This window comes from Mustela erminea, chromosome 8 (genome assembly GCF_009829155.1).
Source record: "Mustela erminea isolate mMusErm1 chromosome 8, mMusErm1.Pri, whole genome shotgun sequence".
Classification (NCBI taxonomy): Eukaryota; Metazoa; Chordata; class Mammalia; order Carnivora; family Mustelidae; genus Mustela; species Mustela erminea.
In genome coordinates this window covers 91,404,319-91,426,615 of record NC_045621.1, presented here as the reverse complement: position 1 = coordinate 91,426,615, position 22,297 = coordinate 91,404,319, and the positions used below count along the sequence as shown (strand labels likewise).

At 35.0% G+C, this 22,297-nt stretch overlaps 1 protein-coding gene across 7 annotated transcripts in view; it reads left to right on the top strand.

Annotated features, from left to right (window-relative positions):
* SPOPL (speckle type BTB/POZ protein like) overlaps positions 1 to 14,754 on the top strand; it is a 64,892-nt gene extending 50,138 nt beyond the window's left edge. For 5 of the 7 annotated variants that reach the window (XM_032356242.1, XM_032356236.1, XM_032356238.1 and 2 more), the window contains 4 exons: positions 7,916 to 8,058; positions 8,148 to 8,201; positions 8,795 to 8,869; positions 10,432 to 14,754. In XM_032356242.1, the coding sequence (XP_032212133.1) occupies positions 7,916 to 8,058; positions 8,148 to 8,201; positions 8,795 to 8,869; positions 10,432 to 10,576 (417 nt within the window). In that variant the 3' untranslated portion in view covers positions 10,577 to 14,754. The remainder of the gene's footprint in view (positions 1 to 7,915; positions 8,059 to 8,147; positions 8,202 to 8,794; positions 8,870 to 10,431) is intronic. The other 2 variants (XM_032356241.1, XM_032356243.1) reach the window with 2 other exon arrangements.
* Positions 14,755 to 22,297: the final 7,543 nt, after the last annotated feature.

Sequence of the window (22,297 nt, the reverse complement as noted above, 5' to 3'; positions counted from 1 at the left end):
GAACTAGTTAGAATATATAAATAAAATAATAAGATAAAAAAGAAGAAAATATTGGATTTTTTTCTAACTTAATTCCCAGTATTCAGACATTTATTTTTTAACATGATAACACAGAAAGAGAAAAAAAAATGTTAATGTTATATAATGTTCTTTTGTAATGGTGATTTTTTTTTTTTTAAAGAAAATTTATGTATTTATTAGAAAGAGAGAGTGTGCCCATGAGTGGGGTGGGGAAGAGAAGCAGACTCTCCACTGAGGAGGAGTCCAACATGAGACTTGATCCCAGGACCCCGAGATCATGACCTGAGCTGAAGTCAGATGCCCAAACAATTGAGCCACCCAGGTGCCCCTATAATGGTGATTTCTTGAAGTTTGAGAATCAATGCAAAAATGCCAGAAAATCTCAAATCCCAGTAGTTCTCAATCCTGAAGGACATCGGGAGGTTTTTCTGAAAAGTATTGATGTTCATGCCATTTATATCTCTCTATATAATATGTAAGTTTATGCATACGCCTTTGTGTGTGAATATGTGCATATATATATTCGTACATATATACACATACACAGACAGAGGGAAAGAGAGAGTATGTGATATTGTACTTTTTTTTTCTTTTTAAGATTTTATTTATTTATCTGATAGAGAGTACAGAGAGAGGGAAAAGCAGGCTCCTCACGGAGCAGGGAGCCCAGCCTGGGGCTCAATCCCTGGACCCTGGGATCATGATCCAAGCTGAAGGCAAAATTTAACCAACTGAGCCACCGAGGCATCCCAATATTGTACTTGTTTTATAAAATATTACCAGCGGGGCCTTAGAATCTGTTATTTCTTTTATTGTCCCAAGTTGTTATTTAAATTTTTGTTAGTTAGCATACAGTGTAATATTAGTTTCAGATGTACAACATGATGATTCAGCAATTCATATATCACCTGGTGCTCAACACAAGTGCCCTCCTTTATTCCCATCATCCATTTAACCCATCCCCCATCTACTTCCCTTCTGGTAGCTAGTTTATTCTCTGTAGTTAAGACTCTGTTTCTTGATTTGTCTCTCTCTGTTGTTTTTTTCTCTCTTTGCTCATTTGTTTTGTTTCTTAAATTCCACATATAAGTGAAAACATACAGTATTTGGTTTTTTCACTTAGCATAGTACTCTCTGGCCCCATTCATGTCACTGCAAATGGCAGGATTTTTTTTTTTTTTGGCTGAGTAATATTCCATTCTGTATATATCACAACTTCATTACCCATTCATCCATCGATGGACACTTGTGCTATTTTCTTAAATTGACTATTCTTGATAATACTGCCATAAACATCAGGGTGCATGTATTCCTTTGAGTCAGTATTTTTGTATTTTCTATTTTTAACTTTTTGAGGAACTTCCATACTGTTTTCCAAAGTGGCTCTACCAGTTTGTATTCCCACCAACAGTGCAAGAGAGTTCCTGTTTCTCCACATCTTCACCAACACCTCTTGTTTCTTATGTTGTTGATTTTAGCCATTCTGACAAATGTGAGGTGATAACCTCATTTCAGTTTTGATTTGAATTTCCCTGATAATGAGTGATGTTGAGCATCTTTTAATTGGTCTGTTGGCCATGTGGATGTCTTTGGAAAAATGTCCGTCTTCTGCCCATTTTTAAATTTATAAGTTCTTAAATTTATAAGCTCTTCATATATTTTGGATATTAACCTCTTACTGGATATATCATTTGCGGATATCTTCTCCCATTCTGTAGGTTGCCTTTTAGTTTTGTGGATTGTTTCATTTGCTTTCAGAGCTTTTTATTTTGATGAAGACCCAGTACTTTACTTTTGCTTTTGTTTCCTTTGTGTTAGGAGACATATGCAGAAGGAAGTTGTTACAGCCAATGTCAAAGAGGTTACTGCCTGTGTTCTCTTCTAGGATTTTTGTGGTTTCAGGTCTCACATTTAGGTCTTTCATTTTGAATTTATTTTTGTGTATGGTATAAGCTAGTGGTCCAGTTTCATTCTTTTGCATGTTGCTGTGCAGTTTTCCCAACACAGTTTGTTGAAGAGGCAGTCTTTTTCCCATTGGATGTTCTTTCCTGCTTTGTTGAACAACAGTTGATATATGATTGTGAATACATTTGTGGGTTCTCTATTCTGTTCCATTGTTCTTTGTGTCTGTTTTTGTGCCAGTACCATACTGCTTTAATTATTACAGCTTTGTAATACAACTTGAAGTCCAGAATTGTGATGCCTCCAGCTTTGCTTTTCTGTTTTAAGGTTGCTTTGGCTATTCAGGGTCTCTTGTAGTCCTGTATTAGTTTTATGATTGATTGTTCTAGCTCTCCAGAGAGTGCTATTGATATTTTGATAGGGATTGCATTAAATGTGTAGATTGCTTTGGGTAATAAAACATTTTAACAATATTTGTTCTTCCAGTCCATGAGCATGGAATATATTTCCATTTCTTTGTGCCATCCTAAGTTTTTTCATTAGTGCTTTACATTCTTCAGAGTACAGGTCTTTCACCTCTTTGGTTAGGTTTATTCCAAAGTATCTTATCATTTTTGGTGCAGTTGTAAATGACATTGTTTCCTTAATTTCTCCCTCTGCCACTTCATTATTGGTATATAGAAATACAACAGATGGTTTTATGATGATTTTGTATCCTGAGACTTTACTGAATTCATGCATCAGTTCTAGCAGTTTCTTGGTGGAGTCCCGTCTTCTGCAAATAGGGTAAGTTTTACTACTTCCATGCTGATTTAGATGCCTTTTATTTTTGGTTGTTGTCGTCTCCTTGCCATGGCAGAAACTTCCAGTACTATGTTAGTGAGAGTAGACATCCTTGTCTTCTTGTTCCTTAACATAGGGAAAGTCTCTCGGTTTTTCCCCCAGTGAGGATGATATTAGCTGTGGGGTTTTCATATATGGTCATTGTATGTTGAGATGTGTTCCCTTTAAACCTAATTTTTTAAGGGTTTTTATCAGGAATGCATTTTGTACTTTGTCAAATATCTTTTCTGCACTTATTGAAATGATCATACGGTTCTTATCCTTTCTTTTATTAATGTGATCTGTTGTGTTGATAGATTTATGAATACTGAACCAAACTTGCAGCTCAGGAATAAATTCCACTTGATTGTGGTGAATGATTTTTTTTTAATGTATTAGATTCAGTTTACTAGGATTTTCATATCTGTGTTCATCAGGGATATTGACCTGTAGTACTCCTTTTTAGCGGTGTCTTCATCTGGTTTTGGTATCGGTAATATTGGCCTCATAGAATGAAAGTGGAAGTTTTCCTTCTTTTTCTGTTTTTTAAAATAGTTTGAGAAGAATAGGTGTTAACTCTTATTTGAATGGTTGGTAGAATTTGCCTGTGAAGCCATCTATCTGATCCTGGACTTTTGTTGTTACAAGTTTTTTGATTACTGATTCATTTCTTTGCTGGTTATCAGTCTCTTCAACTTTTCTATTTATTCCTGTTTTAGTTTGGCGATTATTATGGCAGTTATGTCTTCTGTTCCTGAAAATAATGGCCTAATGAAGAAGAAGTTATGTAGTGCCCAGGGTCTGGCACTTCCAGGGCACGTCTCAAGTGTGTTCTGCATGTGGTTCACTGTTGTATTCTGGTCACTCTGTCCTTTAAGCCAGTTGTCCACAAGACTTTCCTCCTTTGCTGGAGGCCATGTTTCATCCCTAATGTAGATGTGGCAGATTTTAACTAGCTATGCTCTGGGCTGTTTGTGAAATGGGACCTGACACTGCTTCATCTGGAACTGAGGCCCTGCGAAAGAAACTATGGGCAGGGTTTGTGCTGATTTTCCGGAGGAAGGGCCTGCTATGTTGGGACTGACAGAAGCTTGACTGAGAAGGGTGGTCCTGCTGGAGTGCAAGGGAGTGGGGCTTGGTGTTAGCAAGTAAGGCAGCCAATGTGGATGCAGTGCTGGGTCTGTATTTATGCTGAGGGGTGGGGGAGTTAACTGGCACTGACTAGCTCCTTTGTTCTAGGAGAAGTGTCCCTGTGAATGCTTCCTCTCAGGGCTGTACTCAGAGAAAAGCAAATAATGTGACCCTGATGTGTCCCAGACATTCTTCAGATAGCTGTTTCCACACAACCTACCCCTGGGTTCTTTGTCTGCCTTCTGTCCAGGAGCAGGGCATTACCCTCCAAACTCTATCCTAGCCAAGCCCACAGAACTCTAGCCCCACTTATTGCAAGAAGTCATGAAATTCAGGTCCTCTCATTTTACAACCCATCATTTTTGGAGAAACATTCCCTTTTGAATTCCTCTGTGTGCTCCTCTCTCCCTCATCCTTCTTCATGACTGCAACTGCCTCCCCTCTACAGCACCCACAGTCCATTCTCCACTAAGTCAGGTCTCCACACTTCCTACCTTTATCAGTGTGGCCTCTTCTCTCCCTTTAGTTGTGGAGTTTGTTCTTTCAGTCTTCTAGACTATTCCTGGGGTATTTAGGATAATCTGATAGTTACCTAGTTGTGTTTGTGGGACAGGAGGAGCCTAGAGTCCTTCTACTCTGTTGCCATATTTCTCTCAAGCTGGAATCTATTAATTTCTTAAAACTACACGTGAACCATAGCTATCTCAATAAAATTTAAATTTTAAATGACATTTGCAGTAGCATCAAAAATATTAAATATATACGCATATATCTAGCAAAAGATGTCAAAAGACTGAACTGATAATTACAAGATATTGATAAGTGAAATTCAGGGACTACCTGAATAAATAAAAAGAGAAATTTTGGGGGGTGCCTGGGTGGCTCAGTCGTTAAGCGACTGCTGTTGGCTCAGATCATAATCCCAGGGTCTTGGGATCAAGCCCCATATTGGGAGGGGGGTCCCTGCTCAGTGGGAAGCCTCCTCCCTGTCCCACTCCCCCTGCTTGTGTTCCCTATCTCTCTGTGTCTGTCAAATAAATTTAAAAAACTTTAAAAAAAATTGTTTTTTTGTTCATGGATCAGTAGTCTCAGTATTAAAATTTCAGTTCTTAAAATTCACAAGTAGAACCAACATGTCCTTAGCAGGTTTTATTGTTTTGTTTTGTTTTTTGACAAGTGGATATAAAATTTACGTGCAAGTGCAAGAGCCTAGAACAGTCAGATAACTTTGAAAAAGAGATCAAAGTGAAAGGCTAAAACTACATGATAACAAGTCTTCCTATAAAGCTTCAGGATTTAAGGGGCTCCTGGGTGTCTCAGTCAGTTAAGTGTCTGCCTTTGGCTCAGGTCATGATCCTGGGGTCCTGGGTTCAAGCTCTGGCATCAGGTTCCCTGCTCAGTAGGGAGCCTGCTTCTCTCTCTCCTGCTGTTCCGCCTGCTTATGCTCTCTCCCTCTCCCTCTCTCTCCAATAAATAAATAAAATATTTTTAAAAAGTAAATAAAGCTTCAGGATTTAAGAAGTGTATTGGTTACAAGATAGACAACTTATTGGAACAGAATGGAAAGTACAGAAATAGACTGTTACGTATATTGATACCTAATTTTTGATAAACGTGAAAAGACAATTCAGTGAGGAAGGAATAGTCTTTTCAGTAAGTGATACTAGAACAATTGGATACCTATATGCCTGAAAGAAAAAAAAATATGAACTTCTTATATGAACTTTAAGCCCAATACAAAAAGTAATGCAAAATGGATTATAAATCTAAAACTTAAAACTTTGAAGAGAAAACATAGGATAAAGTCTTCATAGTCTTGTGTTAGGCAAAGACTTTTGAGCTATCACACCAAAAAACAATACATAAAAGAAAAATTGATAAATTAGGCTTAAGTAAAGTTTTAAAACTTCAGAAAACACGTAATGAAAAGACAACACAAACTAGGAGAAAATACTTTGCAAAGCATCTATACAGTTAGCAGCTTTTATTCAGAATATAGCTGCTAAAAGACTTTTTAAAAAAAAAAAGATTTATTTATTTATTTTAGAGAGAGAAAGAGCACATAAGCAGAGGGAGGGGCTGAGGAAGAGAGAGAGGATCGCAAGCAGACTCCTTGCTGAGTGTGGGGCCTGATGTGGAGCTTGATCTTACAACCCTAACATCAGGATGTGAGCCAAAATCAAGAGTTACCTGCCTAACTGACTGAGTCACCCAGGCACCCCGGCTAAAGGACTTTTGCATTCAAACTATATAAAGAACTGCCAAAATTCAATTATAAGAAAACAATATTTTTTTTAAGGAAATCTGTATTTCCTTTTTTTTTTAAGATTTTATTTGAGAAAGAGCTCGAGCCAGGGGAGGCAGGGGAGTGGTTAGAGGGAGAAGCAGACTCCCCTCTGAGCAGGGAGCCTGATTCAGGACTCAGTCCCAGGACCCTGGGATCATGACCTGAGCTGAAGACTGATGCTTAACTGACTGAGCCATCCAGGTGCCCAACAATGTTATTTCTAAAAATAGAGAAAAATATTTGAACAGACATTTTCTCAGTTAATGTCAGTTAACTATTTCAAAAGATACTCAACATCATTAGTTATTAGGGGAAGGTAAATTAAAACCATATGAGTTATTTCTACACATGTATTGTAATAGCTAAGATTACAAAGACCACATTAAGTATGGTCAAGGATGTGTAAGTTAGAACTTTTATACACTGCTGATGGAAATGTAACATGTTACAACCACTTTGAAAGATTGGTGACTTCTTAAAATTTTCACACCATGTGATCTAGTGAGTCTACTATTTTATCTAAGAGGGAAAAAAAGCATATTCCCATACAGTGACTTATATGTGAATATTTATAGAAGCTTTATTTGTAATAGCTAAAAACTGGAAACACCCAAATGTTTATCAACAGAGGCATGCAGAAACAAATATGGTATGTCTTTATGCAATGGAATTTTTTTTAGCAATAAAAAACATTGAACTGTTGATAAAATAGCAGACATGCATGAATCTCAGAATAAATATTCTGAGTAGAAGAAGCCAGTCAAAAATGAGTACATATTTTATGATTCCATTTATAGAAGACACAAGAAAATGCAAACTACAGCAGTAGAGAGCACATCAGAGGTTTAGCTGGGGGTAGGGTGAAAGGGGAGGATTACCAAGAGGTAGGAAGAAATTTTTAGAGATGTTGAATATGTTCAGTGTCATGTTTTAATAATGGTTATATGTTATAAACTTACCAAAGTATAAACTTCAAATATGTGCAGTTTGCCATATATCACTTATACTTCAATAAAGCTGCTGAAGTTGTCATAATAACTAAAGAAGTTATCAAAATTATTTTTTCAGCTTTATAATTCATTCTTCAAGATTGAGCAGTGGCAACATACAGGTACCTCCTGGTACACTTCGGCATTTAAAATGGAGAAGAGAAATTCACTCATTAAGAGTATTGAGCAAGAAAGATTTTTTTAAAGGAATAAAACTGTTTTAAAAATTGACAGTATGTATTTTGCATAAATTGAAATTTCCTAAAGAAAATTAGTCTTTCTCTTGAATTCATTCAAGAGAATCTTCTTAACATTAATCTTCTTAATATTTATTCAAGAACATCTTCTTAATATTAGGTTAAAATAACTTTGAGGGTTTTTTTTTTTATTATTCTCGGTCATAGGGGCAGCTGCATGCCTCAGTCCGTTAAGCGTCGGCCTTAGGCTCAGGTCTTGATCCCGCAGTCCTAGGATCCAGTCCCATATCAGTCTCTCTGATCGGTGGGGAGTCTGCTTCTCCCTCTGTCCCCACCCCCCACTCATGCGTGCTCACGCGTGCACGTGCTTTCTCTGTCTCAAAAATAAATAAATAATTTTTTTAAAAATAAAAGACCTTTTCTTAATTCTCAGTTCAGAGTATAATGTGCTTTAACTTTATTTTCTAGTTTACAGATACCAAGTGTTTTCTAAATTACAAACACCAAGTGTTTAAAACTTGGTAGTTTGAGTAAATGTTTAATTGTTATGTTTTCCTTTTGGATAGTACGCACTGGAACGGCTGAAGGTCATGTGTGAAGAAGCTTTGTGTAGTAACCTCTCAGTAGAAAATGTTGCTGATACCCTTGTCCTTGCAGATTTGCACAGTGCAGAACAGTTGAAAGCACAAGCCATAGACTTTATTAATAGGTAAGCTATGCCTGTATTTCAGTGGGCATGACACCTTCAACATTTCTTCACCGGACTTTTTTTTAAGTGTGTTTAAATCTTCAATGCAGGTGCAGTGTACTTCGACAGCTTGGGTGTAAAGATGGGAAAAACTGGAACAGCAAGTAAGATGACATCAGTTTCTGACTTAAAGTTGATCTGCATACATGAAATTAAGTGTTTGCATAGCCTTTTGCTCATCTGCATAAGTATGAATCCAGATATTAGTTACATGAAGTAAACTGCCAGTTATTTTAAAAATTAGTAATTTGACTTAGTGGATTCTTGAGGCTATGCTTCCTTGTAGATCAGCTTCTAATGTGAACTGGGATCGACATTTTAATTTCTTATGCATATATGCTTATAGTATATAACTGAGTCCAGATATTTCAATGGCTATTGGAGATCCTTTCCCTGCCCCTTCAGAAAGCATTTCTAAAAATGTGGGAAATACTCATTTTATCCTCTAAGGCGTGTTCCTCCAAATTTGCTTAGAAAGTCTTTACATTTGAATGCTCATCTACTGCTTCTTAGGTTAGCCAAGTAACTTGAATCATACAGTATTTTAGACTAGCTCCTGGTTCAATTTGTTCTTTTCTTTCTCTGATGAAACTGTAAGAGGTATGATAGTTGTTACATGTTTTTAAGCCTGGGCCTTCTGAGTATGAACCACTAGAACTTATTATTCCCTTCTTATGTTTTCTTCTCTCATTTTTAGAATGATTTGTCTATGTTTTATAATTTTTCAAAATCAAAGAAGCGTTGATGGTGTAAAGAATTTGTCCTGCTTTTGATTAGTATTTACCTGTAAACCCTTCAGTTAGTTCTATTTTCACATATTATCAAAAGTTGATATAAGTGGAAAAAGACAGTGTTAGAAACAATAAAATGAGTGTTGACCATTTAATTACTTCCCATTGTTTTCATCTATGACCACTTTTAAGTTACTGGATGTTCTGTATATTGATTGGTGTGTGATAATATATTATCATCATGGCATTTGATCCTAAAAAATATATTTGAATCACAAATATAATGTTTTAGCTGTAAATGATAATTTTTTGATCCTTTGTACTTAGCCACTTTCAAATTCTAATTGTATTCTGTTAAGAAAATATTACATTGAACAACTTTTTTCCACTGTCAACAAATGCTGGTTTATTTCACATCCCTTCAAGAAGCTGTTGTAGATGCAGATCTTCAATAGATATTTTGTTGAATTAAATAAATGAAAATGCCAGGTATATTGATAGGTATCTTTGTGATTCTGAACAATTAGTTAAAATTATAAACACAATGACATAGAGGTAATATAATGTCAGGCAAATTTAAAAAGTTGTTCTATTGTTAATTAGCCACTGTTTAGTTCCACAAACATTTACCTAGTATTCTTGTGTCTCAAGCACCATGCTAAGGAGTTTCATATAAAAATGATTAGGAAAAATCCTCTCTTGAGAATTTTAACTATTGATACAAACTAAGTACATGAATATGTTATTATAATGTGGTAAGTAATGTGATAAAGGAAGATATGTACAGGGCACTGGATAAAGGTTGGATGGTTTAGGGATGGCTTTCTGGAGATGACTTCTGAACCTTTAAACATGAATAGGAATTAGTAAAACTGAGAAGGAAATAACAGGCATTGTGAACAGAAAGGATAGCTCCATCCAAAGTATAGAAGCATGAAGCAGTAGGTGATCATTCAATTAACAGGTATTTATATTTACTATCCAGTAAATACCCTAGGCACTGTGCTTATACAAAGAATATCATGGTGAACATGATGAATGCTCCCCTGCCTTCATGGGGTTTATAGCTTAGCAGGAGGCAAATTGGAATTAGACAAGTGATTGAAATAAAGTGTAACAATAGATACTATATAACATACCCATCGGAGCATATAGCAAAAGAACCTTACCTAAGCTAGAGGAAGAAGGCCTTTTTGAGGTATTATTGAAAAAACGCCTTAAGTATTAGTAGGAGTTGATAGTATTGAAGTAGAGGGAGAAGAGCAGAGGGCAAAAGTTGGAACTCTAGAGAAAACCTGTGTGTAACAGCCAGGGAAAAGAGCTGTTGAAAGAGCTGATACACAAATGGTAACAATGGGAGTTAGGACTATGGAGAAAACTGTAACATAGTTCCAGAGTATAGAACTTCCAGAAGAATTTAAGAGTTTCTGTTGCAACATAAAATACCAGTAAGGTGAAGATGGTATTTTCATGAATTCATGGGGCCTGATGACAGAGAGAAATGAAGTGTTTAAAACATTTTGAAATTTGTAAGTTTTAAAAATAATAATAATGTGTTTTGAAAAGTACTCTTTAGTAAACATAACGTAACTTTATTTTTCAGCCAAGCAGCGGACATAATGGAAACATCGGGGTGGAAGTCCATGATTCAGTCTCACCCTCATTTAGTAGCAGAAGCCTTCCGAGCACTAGCATCTGCACAGTGTCCACAGTTTGGCATTCCACGCAAACGGCTAAAACAGTCCTGAAATCTTCCATGAACTGTAGAAAAATGGAATTGACTTTTACTCCTCCAGGTCCAGAAGGATTCTAATATACAAACCATAAGCAAGAGTTGTTTCTGTTGTCTTGTCCACAGAACAGAAGCTGAAAAAGCATATTGCTTGCATTTCAGGTGGATAATTTATGGTTTATTCTTCAGCTTTAAATTAGACTGATTATACTCTAATTCACTTCAAGGCCTTAAATTATCTTCAGTGACTTCTCTTGTTCATATAATACTTTAATTTTTTTATTGTGCCTTGTCATTTTGACTAAGGCTATGCAGGATTGCACTAGGTCCATAATGCAGTAATATTGATAACTGAAGATATTAAGTTTCAAAAGGATCTTCCATTAGTTTGAGAAAAAAGCAAAATGAATTTTATAGGGTTTGTCCTGTGCTGTCTCTAAGTTTAAAACTAGGTTCTTCTTAAAAGCACTTGAATTGGAGATTACTGATAATGTCTCCAGTCTAAGTTCTATACATATAGGAGAACCTGCTTACCTTCAAGGTAAGTTACGGCAATACACTGCTTCAATTCTAATTTATTTTTCATTTCAGGGGGCAAATATGCAATGAGTTGGCCCAAATTTTTAGTAAAATTTGTGATGTTTGTGTGTTGACTGTCCAACAAACTGAGAAAAGCATAACAAACTTTTGCTTGTGTTTTTTGTGGATTTATTCAAGTTTACAATGATTGAGAACTGATTGAGGTTAAGATTTCAATAAAAAGAAAGCATGTTTTATGCTGAATTAATTTTTTTAATTTATAGTGACATACATTTATATGAAGAATTCTGTCCATGTTGAAAGTAAGGATGACCAAATGTAAATTTAAGGAGTGGGCCAATTAAGAAAGATATAATGCACTTTTAATGTGTAACTTTTGTATGCTAAATGGTACATATATTTTTTTTGTTTTGTTTTTGAGGGAATTAATAAGGTATAATTAATTGTGTCTTAACTTTTGAAAGAATTTTTTAAGACCAATGGAGGCAATTGGGATGTTTGTGATAATAGATAAGAACGATAGCCTTGATTGTAGTTAAATTGGTTTAAATTTCAGATATTTATTATTGAATTTATTCCTGTCTTATCACACTTTGGAGAAGGCAACTGAATAAACAAATCCTGGATACTCTACTCTCCTCCTGAAAACAGTGAACTTATATTATTTGCAGACTAAAGGAGAGAGCCCTTAGAAATATGTCAGGCCACACTCTGAACCTTTTTTCCCCCCTAGCTTTCTCCTTTCTGTTTCAGTTACTGTACTAACATTGTGGATGATATTGAAATTCTGCATAATGTGAACAGGATAAACTATTTATAAACTGCTTTTCATGGGCCAGTTCTTTATTATAAATGAATTTAGCTTTAAACACATACACATGTTCAGTGTTTGGATAGCTCTGTTCACAGTGGAGTCTGTTCTGGTGCATTATCCCAGAGAAGTAGGAGTGATCAGTGGCAAGTCACTGCATCTGATTTTCTGTGATAGTGACAGTATGCTTCGTAGGCAAGATTTATACTTGACCACAAGGGAAAAAGTGTCACTGGAAAAAAAAAACACATATACTTATATATTCACGTACATACTTTATTCCCCCAATTAAAATTTGTATGCTATGTTTAATTTTTGAATTTAGGATAAAAGGAGGAAAATGAAGCCTGAGGATTTAAAATAGATTTCGTTTTTGTTATCTCTTTGTTAGGTAGTCACTGAAGCAATTTTAATATATAAAGAGTGATTCATACTTACATTAAGCAAGCACTGTCAAATAAGCATTTATTAATCCACAACAAACTGTAGTTTGAAAAGATCATATTTTCAGATAGCTTCATTTCTTTCTGTGTAGTTTAATGGGAATCTTTCTTATGTTAACTTATATTTGAAATTGGAAAAATCCCTTGGGATAGAAGGATTCTTACATGTTATTGGACTCCATCCTGTGTAAGAATACTATAGGGAGTAGAACCTCGCTTCCTTAACCAGATTGAATCTATTAAATTTACAATGTACAAATTTTATACACACACATACATATACATGTTAAGATTTTAATATTTTTCCAAGGTCTTAAAACAAAATTCCTCAGGCTCTAGAACCTTGTTTTCAAAAAAAAGTACTGGTGTGTCCATTTATATATAATATGCACAGGCTCATTGTGAATTAATTCAATACTTATATGTACATTTCTAACGATAGTGACTTCAGTAATAACACCCATATAATGAACACTGCAGCTTGCTCCTACCTACTTACTTTAGTGTTTATTGCAGATCTTAAGGGTTTTATTATAAAGTTGTTTTTTGGTTTTGTTCTAAGTTTGGTAGCACATTTTGTACCAAAAATGTCAAACACTGTGCTGTGAGGAGATACACGTTTGTAGAAATGTCCACTTTTCAGATTATATAATGCCTACCATTATACTAACAGAATCATATCATAGTTGATTTATTTTTTTTATTTATTATGGGGGATTTTTTTTTTTTTTTTTTGGTATTGTGGGTTTTTGAGGCAATGGAAAAAAAAAGTGTATTCTGATGTGAGTGCTCTAATAGCCTTTTTATTTTTTCATTTTGAAACTACACACATTGTTTTCATTAGGGACAGAATCTGTCTGTCCTGAACAATTTTGCCTTTTATTAGCCTGCTCTTGTTTCCCTTTTGTCACCTAAACAGAGCTTTCCTTAGAAAAGTAGTGACTGGTTTTAAATGTTGTTACAGGTTATCAAAGTAACCATTGGAGAGGTGTTCATTAGCTTGAGATACAGAAATACTGTATTTGTGCCTTTTTTGTTTTTAAATTTTAACATACATTGGTATTTAGAGCACAAATATGAAGGTGCCATAATGTTATGGCTTGCCATTGTTACCTCCTTGAATATTCATGTGTCATTGTCTTGAAATAGTAATTGGAGAACCATGCATGTATTATGTCATCTGGGTGGGTGTGTGTGTGTGTGTGTGTGTGTGTGTGTGTGTGTGTACACGTACTTGTGTTTGCTTGGACTTGCGTGTGGTATGTTCAGAAGAGTGAATTTCTGAAAATAGGACTCAGTTAAATGTTGAAAATTCAGGTTAGTTGAAATATTTCATTAAATGAGCTTTATTTGGGGGGGCAGTTGATAGAAAATTATAGTTTTCAAAAATGTGACCATTTACTGCATGATGAAATGTGAAAACAGTGCCTTTTTAGGACATCAAGTTTAAAGTTAAGTTTTAAAATATTCACAAAGATATCTTAAAAACTTGTCATGAACATTATTAGCTTATTTTTAAACTAGACCTAAGTTAGAATTTAAATTGCCAAAAGCATAATTACTGATTTATTTTCCCATTTAAGTTCTGTGCAGAAATGTAAAACCTAAGTAAAAGTTTTTATAAAAATGTGGCTCATACATGCTACCCAGTGTTACTAAATTAGAACACTAGAGACTTCAGTAAATTGTTTTGTTAAAATCCAACTCAACAAGCTTTCTTCCTAGCAAGGTATTTGAAAGATGAATTATTCTGACGTGGACATTCTTGCTCTTTGATGGATAAAATAAAAATATTCAGTGTATTCTTGCAAAAGGAGGTGGATGAGTGGGCTTTACTGTTTTTAGATTATAAAAACAGCACTTTCAGCACATAAGAGTATTTTTTTTGTAAACCTCTTTTATACAAATTATGAGCTCTACTTTAAGTGTTCATGGGATGATGTCAATTTTAGATCTAGTTGAACAAATATTGAGTGCCTATCATATGCAAGACTCCTCTTCACTAGGAATGAAATCACCACACCGTGTCTTCTGTTTGCAGTATGTGGACTTTATGTTTAAAAAGAAATTCTTATATTTAAATCTTTTTCTGTTTGTTAGAGTTTATCGTTGTATACTGTAACCCAGTTAATTTCACATCCAGTTTTTTAGAATGAAGATAAAACTTAAGTGAGTCCCATTTTTGAAAATAAAATTCTGCTAAAATTATTTAAAAATTAATTCTGGGGGAAATTGATTTTCAAGATTCAAATGTGTAAAGACTTATATGAACTTTTCAGCCTCATTTTTAATCAGCTGATGTTAATGATGAGATACATACTTTTTGTATCTTGTTGCTGAAAATATTTTTTGCATTTCAGCACGTTGAGTTAAAATAAAGTTGTTACTACTTATTCAGAATTAATTGGTTTATTTTGTGTTTATTTGAAAATAAGAACTCTTTCATTTTCAGTTCCTATGATGTTTTGCAAAAGAGCCATGTGTTTGATGTAGTAACTTTAAATTATGCATAGTAGTTAATTCTCCTACATAGGAAAACTAGTATTTTTTGGAACCTACTAAAGACTTATTCCTTAACTGTGAGTTATACCTATATTTGCTTTTATGTATACATTATCAATATGGAAAGATTTATGCTAATGTCCTGTAGCTTTAATGTAGTACTTAAAGATCACCTCTCCACTGGTCCTCCTGTTCCTTCTTCATTATTAACAGACAACTTAATTATTTGCTGCCATCAATAAGGGCAGAATTGGGGCAATGCATTCCTGGCCTCGTTTAGTAACAGTAACACAATTAGTGCATAAAAATTGTGGCCAAAGTGGCAGTATGAATGCATAGTTAAAAAACCTTCCATACACCCAACACACATATACACATGTGCATGCATACTACATTACCCTTAGAAGAATAAAGGAAGGCCTGAAAAACCTAAGAACATTGTCTATTCAATTAAAGTAAAATAGGACAGATAGTGGTTATATTCTAAACTTTAAATGAATTATGTATAACCATTCCCTTTCACTCTGCAGCAGCCAGCATTCTGAATATATATTTTTTAGAACATTGGAATGTAGTGTTTCCTTAGTTCTACCACCCAAGAATCATTTATTTCTAAGAGAATGCCAAAAGTGGTATTTGTTTTGATCACTACTTTTTTTTTTTTTTCCCAATATCCATTCAATTTTAATTTGGTCACACTTTTAAATAGAAGGCACACTGGTAGAAATCTTGCATGTGATACATTGTTGCTACTTTTTTGGTTTCAGAAAGGTTTGCTTGTATCTGCAAAGGATAGTGGCAAAAGGTTTGTCCTTTCTGTTACGAATGCTGCCTTTTCACCTCTTTTTCTATTGCCTTACATCCTTAATTTTTTTATGAAGGATTCAGATATAGCCAGACAATTGTAGGATTTAGGAATAACAATACAGCATACTCACCTGTGCATGCCACACACACACACACACACACACCCCGAAACCAACCAAACAAAAAAAACCAGTGTCCTGACAATTCTGATACTTACTTTGCTCTAAAATAAATTTATTGCTATGGCAGGTTATTAGAATATGCTTGAGTTTTTAGCTAAAAAGTTGTGCAATTCATGAAAATGGAATGGGCAGAAATGAGGAAAAATAAAAATGACGTGCAGCTGAAAAAGAGGAACAAAATTAGATGCATCAAACTTGATAAATACCAGAGATGCAAAGCAGGAATTTGAATCAATAGGAAACAAAGCTCATAAGTGCTCCCAGATTACAAAGACAAGAATAGATGAAAATAAAGATGATTCAGTTTAATTTCTATATCCAGATAATTAAATAGAGTGCCAGGCATTGTACCAAACTTGGTAATATAAACAAAATATAAATAGCTCATATCCTCATAAGTGTATTCTTGAAGAAAGCACAGTTATATAATATGTATGTGAATTGTAAAAATAATAATAATATGTATATGTATGTGAATTGTGATAGGAGTACATGAGGGCCATCTAATCTGGGAGGGTGATGGAGATCTCAGATACCCTCTGAGGAAGTGATACCTAAATTAAAATTAAGTGGAAGTTAGGCAACTTAGTGGGACTATCATCCACCCCATTATGTGAAATTCCAGAGGTTAAACCAAAGTTCATGTAGAACCTGTATGGGAATGAAGATGAACACGGCTATATCCTTACGTGTAAGAGAAGGAAAGAGTAAACCAGAAGATGAAGGTCATGATTTTTTTTGAAGGTATCAGAGGAGTCAAGTTTTAACTTGAGGGATTTGAAGTATGGTTGTGTCATGATCAGTAATCTATCAATCTTCAAATGAACTGAGGCCTAGAGGAGACGGTAAGGAAAGTTCTGAAGAGATGAGTGCTCTGCTCTGCAAGGCCAGGAGCTCTGAAATGGAACAAAAGGGAGAAATCTGTGAGGAAATACCGCGAGGGCTTGGAAATAAATTGCATATGGTAGAAGGAACAGACAGGATTCAGGAGTGACTCCTGGGTGTTGTATTTGAGCAACAGGATGGAGGGTAGTACCATTCACTGATACAGTAATCACAAGGGTAACAGCAGCTTTGAGAGAAAAGCAATCATTCTGATTTGGAGCCTGTTAGGCTTAAGATTCCTATTGGACATTCTGATTGGGTATGTGAATCTTAGACATGAGAGTGATCTGGGTTATCAAGTCAGGAATCCTCAACATAAAGAAGATAATCAGTGCATGCAGGTTAGTAAAAAGCATAGGGAAGAAACAAGAATAGAGAAAGTGGCTAACAGCGTCAAATGAGCTGTCAAGTAGGAAGCTAGAAAATGAATTCAATATTTGAAAGAAGACTGGACAGGAGTCTGAAGTGGGGGAAGAAGTAGGTAGGATTGGAGTGAGAAAAGGGATGCTCCAAGTACGGAACATAGGATGTTCGGCGAAGACAGCAGGAAAGAAACTAGCTATGGGATAGGGTTTAGGATCAGTTTCTTACTTTGATCTCTTATGCTAGGAGAAGTGTGTGTATATTAAGGTAATGACAAGGAGTCAGAAAGTAGAAAACAGATGGGATTACTCAGGTTTTAGAAGAGAGGAGAAATAAGATACCAGACAGGAAGATTGCTTCGAACATGTGCAAGGGGGAAATGATGGATGCAGAGTCAGACTTATACATTGTTTTGTTTTTGTCCGAAAGATAATATTTTATGTCTCATTCCTTGTGAAGTCAACTATTCAGAATAAACCCCTGGGTTTAGAGCAGGGGTCAGCAAATTTACTTCATAAAGGATTTAGATAGTAAATGTTTTACCTATTCAATTATGCTATTGTAGCATGAAAATGCCATAGACAGTATGTAAACAAACAGTGTGGTTGTGTCCGGTTAGAACTGTTTACAAAAGCAGGCATTCAGCTGGATTTGACTATTGTGCCATAGTTCGCTGAGTTCAAAAAGTTCGAGAAGACGAGAGTAGTTTTGGAATAACAGATATGAAAATACGTGGATGGCCCACTTGAGATTGGAGACCATGACTTTACAGAGGATGAGTTAAGGGTAACAAATCTTTAGATAATTGATAATATCAAAGACATAATTGGAAGACAGTGACTAAAGCTATTAATTACTTTTCTTTTAAAAAGATGAAATTTTGGAGTGCCTGGCTGATTCCATTGGTAGAGGATGTGACTTGATCTCAGGGTTGTAAGTTCAAGCTACACTTTGAGTGTAAAGATTACTTTAAAATATTTTTTAAATGAATTTTGGAAATGAGAAAATAAATAACTCTCCGGGTAAAGTTCATCAACAGTTATCCAAACCCAGACACAATGGGTGACTTGTAAATTGGAAAGATAGTGTGAGCATCCAAGAAGTAAGTATTTTAAAAGTCCTGTTTCTCTGACGAGACTTTAGTGAAAGAAATTCTTACTCAAAAACTCTTAGCTGTGTAATAATTCACTTCTAAAGCTAACATTTAAATTATATAGAAGTAGTGTATTAACACAGTTCCTAAAGTGTATGCAATGATGAATATTAACAAAAATTAATCTGAGCATAGGAAGTTGAGGCTTATAAGGACTGGCAATGAGTATTAAACTGTTAGAAGGAAGTCTAACTTATTGTAACATACGTAAACATAAATGTAAAACTTGACCACAACTCCTCCCTCACCCCAACCTGGTGCGTTCCCAACCCTGCCTGCTCCTCCGCCCCCGCCTTCAGGATGACCTATGGAGACAGCTATTAGCCTCCCTGCAGAGGGGTCTTCTTACCTTGCTGATGAACCTTAGCTAGTTTAGAAGTATAAACTACATAAAATGTAAAAATATAAATGTTACAAATGTTAGAATGGCCATCTATTGTAAATATAAAGGAAACCAGACAGGAGGAAGATGGGGAACTGGAATTGGGAAATAAAAATACAAAATTCTTCCTCTTGCATAAATGGGAATTAAAAAATTTTTTTCTACTGATTTTTAAACATTGAGTTATAAACATTTAAGGACTTTTTAAAATTAAGAAGCTTAAACTATCCATTGGTAGAATTTAAAATAGACTACATATATATGCTCCAAAACATTGTGTGTGTGTCACAGTGGGGGAGAACCCAATTAGGACACCAAAAAAAGGAGAAGGCAAAGAAAATTACAAAGATCTAGCAGTAGTATGACCATTGGAATAGGTTAAACACACCTGCTATAAGAAAAAGTTATTTAGCAATGATCTCATTCAGCAGGTTGTGTGAGCTCGAAATGTAATAATGAGAGAGAAATGCCCTATTCTGATAGAGTTTACTATAAATCCAATAATAAAATAAAAGCCTTGTGAAAGGGAAATAAAGGATTTTGTGGAGCACATCTCACAGTCCAGAATTGTTAGCTGGCATAGAAGAAGAAGAGCATTTTTTATAAAGGGACAAGTGTGACAGCCCAGGGGAAAATGGGGGTGGTGATTTTACTGAAATACAGTAGAGCTGAAGGGTAGTGCTTTTTGTTGTTGTGTAGTGTCTCTGTGTTTCTGTGTCTTTTCTTGAGGATAGAAATCCAAGTGAGAGAATCCCAGTAGGACTAAGTCAGGGAAACCCTTTTAAGTTCTAAATTGCCCAAGTTGACTAGACCAAGGAAAAAAAGTGGAAACAATTATCAAATAATTACCTCCACAAAAGGCTTGGAATTAGGTTGACTTTATACGGAAATGATTTCAAACTTTGTAGGAACTGATCATTCCCATGATACATGAATTGAAGTAAACGCTGAGAAGTACTTTCTTTTAAGCTACTATAAACCAGGTAACCTTAGGAAATTGCAGAAAGTAAAGGAAATCATACGTGTAAGATTGATGCAGCATCCTAGTGGTACCGGTAGCCTAATAAATATTCTCACCAACTGTAATTGTGGATTTGTTCATTTCTCCTTTGAGTCAGTGTTTGAATTTGAAGCTCTTTTTATTAGATACACACATAGTTAGGACTTTTACATTTTTCTAATGACTTGATCTTTAATCATAATAAAATAGTCCTCTTTATTGCTCAGAATGCTGTCTTGAAGTCTAAAGTTCACACATTAGCATGGTGCATATAATGGCACTCTTTCAATTGCAACCTACTTGTGTTTGTATATCTAAAGTGAGTGTTTTGTAGACACTGTATAGTTGTGTCTTATCTTTTTATCCAGTCTAATTCGTTCTGCTTTTTAACTGGTGTGTGTAAACTATAAAATACATTTTATAAATTACATTATATAATTACTGATATGTTAGAATTTATGTGTTGCCTTAATATTGCTTTTCTTTATTTCGTCTTTTGTTCCTTCGTTGCTCCTTTCCTGCTTTGTATTCTTTTTAAAGATTTTATTTATTTATTTGACAGACAGAGATCACAAGTAGGCAGAGAGTCAGGCAGAGAGTGAAAGAGGAAGAGAAGCAGGCTTTCTGCCGGGCAGAGAACCCAATGCGGGTCTTGATCCCAGGACTCTGAGATCATGACCTGAGCTGAAGGCAGAGGCTTTAACTCACTGAGCCACCCAGGACCCCCCTGCTTTTTGTTTTTGTTTTTTTTTTTTTTAGGTTTTTAATATTCTATTTCTTCTTTTTATTACATATTCTATGTTATTTCTTCTTTTTGCTTTTTAATATGTACTTTTTTGCATTTTTGGTCATTGTTCTAGACTTTACAATAAGTATCCTTATCACAGTCTACTTTCAGTGTTGCATCATTTCATATAAACTATAAAACATGTACAACTGTTTCATTTATTACTGTCATTTGCACCACTCTTGTCATATGCTTTACTTCAACATATATTATAAACCCTAAAAATCATGTTACTTCATGTTATAGTTATTGTTCTAAATATGTTATAGTTATTGTTATCATGTTATAGTTATTCTTCTATCATGTTATAGTTATTGTTCTAAATACAATATCATGTTATGGTTATTGTTCTAAACAGTGAATAGCACTTTTAAAGAAACTAAAGAGAGGAAAATTAATGAAAAATATTTTCTATTTACCCATATTTACTATTTCAATGCTCTTATTCCCATAAATCTGACTCTCCATCTATTTATTGCATTTTGTAGAGAGCTCCAGAGACAGTTTTGGATAAGTTAGTGATTGATAATCTGAAAAGTAAACAAATGTACAAACAAAACCATCAACTCCTGGAACCAAAATAGTCCTACAGAGAGGGAATGCAATCAGCATACTTTGTGCCCCACCTGAGAACGATGTTTTTGTACCAGCATCATGTTGTATACACTGAATAGTATCATAACCACAAATTGTGATTTTATGCTCTGATCTTTCTTAGTGGGAAATTAATAATATCTGAAAATAAAAAGTACAAAATTAGGTTAAGAATTTAATAGTCATAACAGCAAGCTTGGAGTTTGGAAAGAGGAAAGTAAGTTTAGAGAGGGAAGATCGGACAGTTGGCAGAGTTCGCCTCTGGGAAGCAGGAGTGGCAGTAGGGGAGGGACTGCTGTTTCTCCTAATAGGTTTAGTTTTACCGTTTGACTTTTCATGTTATATACGTGTACTAATCTGATAACTAAAACAATTGTGAAGCTAATAGGACTATTCCAGTGAGAGGAAAAACACAAGTATAGAAGAAACAGACAAATGGACCAGGTAAGATTTCTGACTACACACATTGGTTTGATAATCCAAAAAGTAAATGGCCTTAAATACAAGAAAAGATAGTTCTTCTGGTCTGTTGAACAAGAGGAAAGGATGATAGGATCAGAGCAAATGATGGTAGCTCTCTGTGTCTGGTGGTAGGAACTGAAGAGTGTCCTGATTCTATTATCTCTATGACTGCAGCATGAGAGTAAAATGTAAGCAAAGTGTTACTGCTTTTCCCTGAGGCCCAGCTGTGATGACAATGAGAGGGTTTTTTTTTTTTTAATAATTTAAAAAATTTTCATTCATTTTCTTTGGATTATTTTTGTTATCATGTTCATCCTTATAGCCTGATACATTACTACTTAATTTATTTTTTATGCTTCCTTTCATAATTTCTTTTTTCTTTCCACTTAGTCTCAGGTTTACTCCCCTTAAGTGACTTCAGTCTTTCGAAGATGTGTTCTTTTCTGTTCTGTGAAAAACCAAAGTTAGGTTTGTTTACAGATACCTGAGGGCTGTTAGTATCTGCAGAAAGATTACAACTGTCTACGTCATCCCTATAATTTCTTAACTCCTGTGCTTTGGATAGTATATTGTCAAAATGTTAAACAAGTTTAAAATCAAATGGGAATATAAAACAAAGTCTACTGTGCATAAATTTCTATCTTGTAGAGCCTGTGGATGTGCTCTGGGCCTAAGAAAGGATTTGGTATGCCTGATGATAGTGACGAGAGAAGGCTGCATAGACATTGAAGGATGCTTGGTCTAAGTCTGACGGTTAGAACTTGGGTCCACCAACCACCAACATTTCCTGCTCTCAGCCCACATAGGTGTTATTAAGCAACTGGGA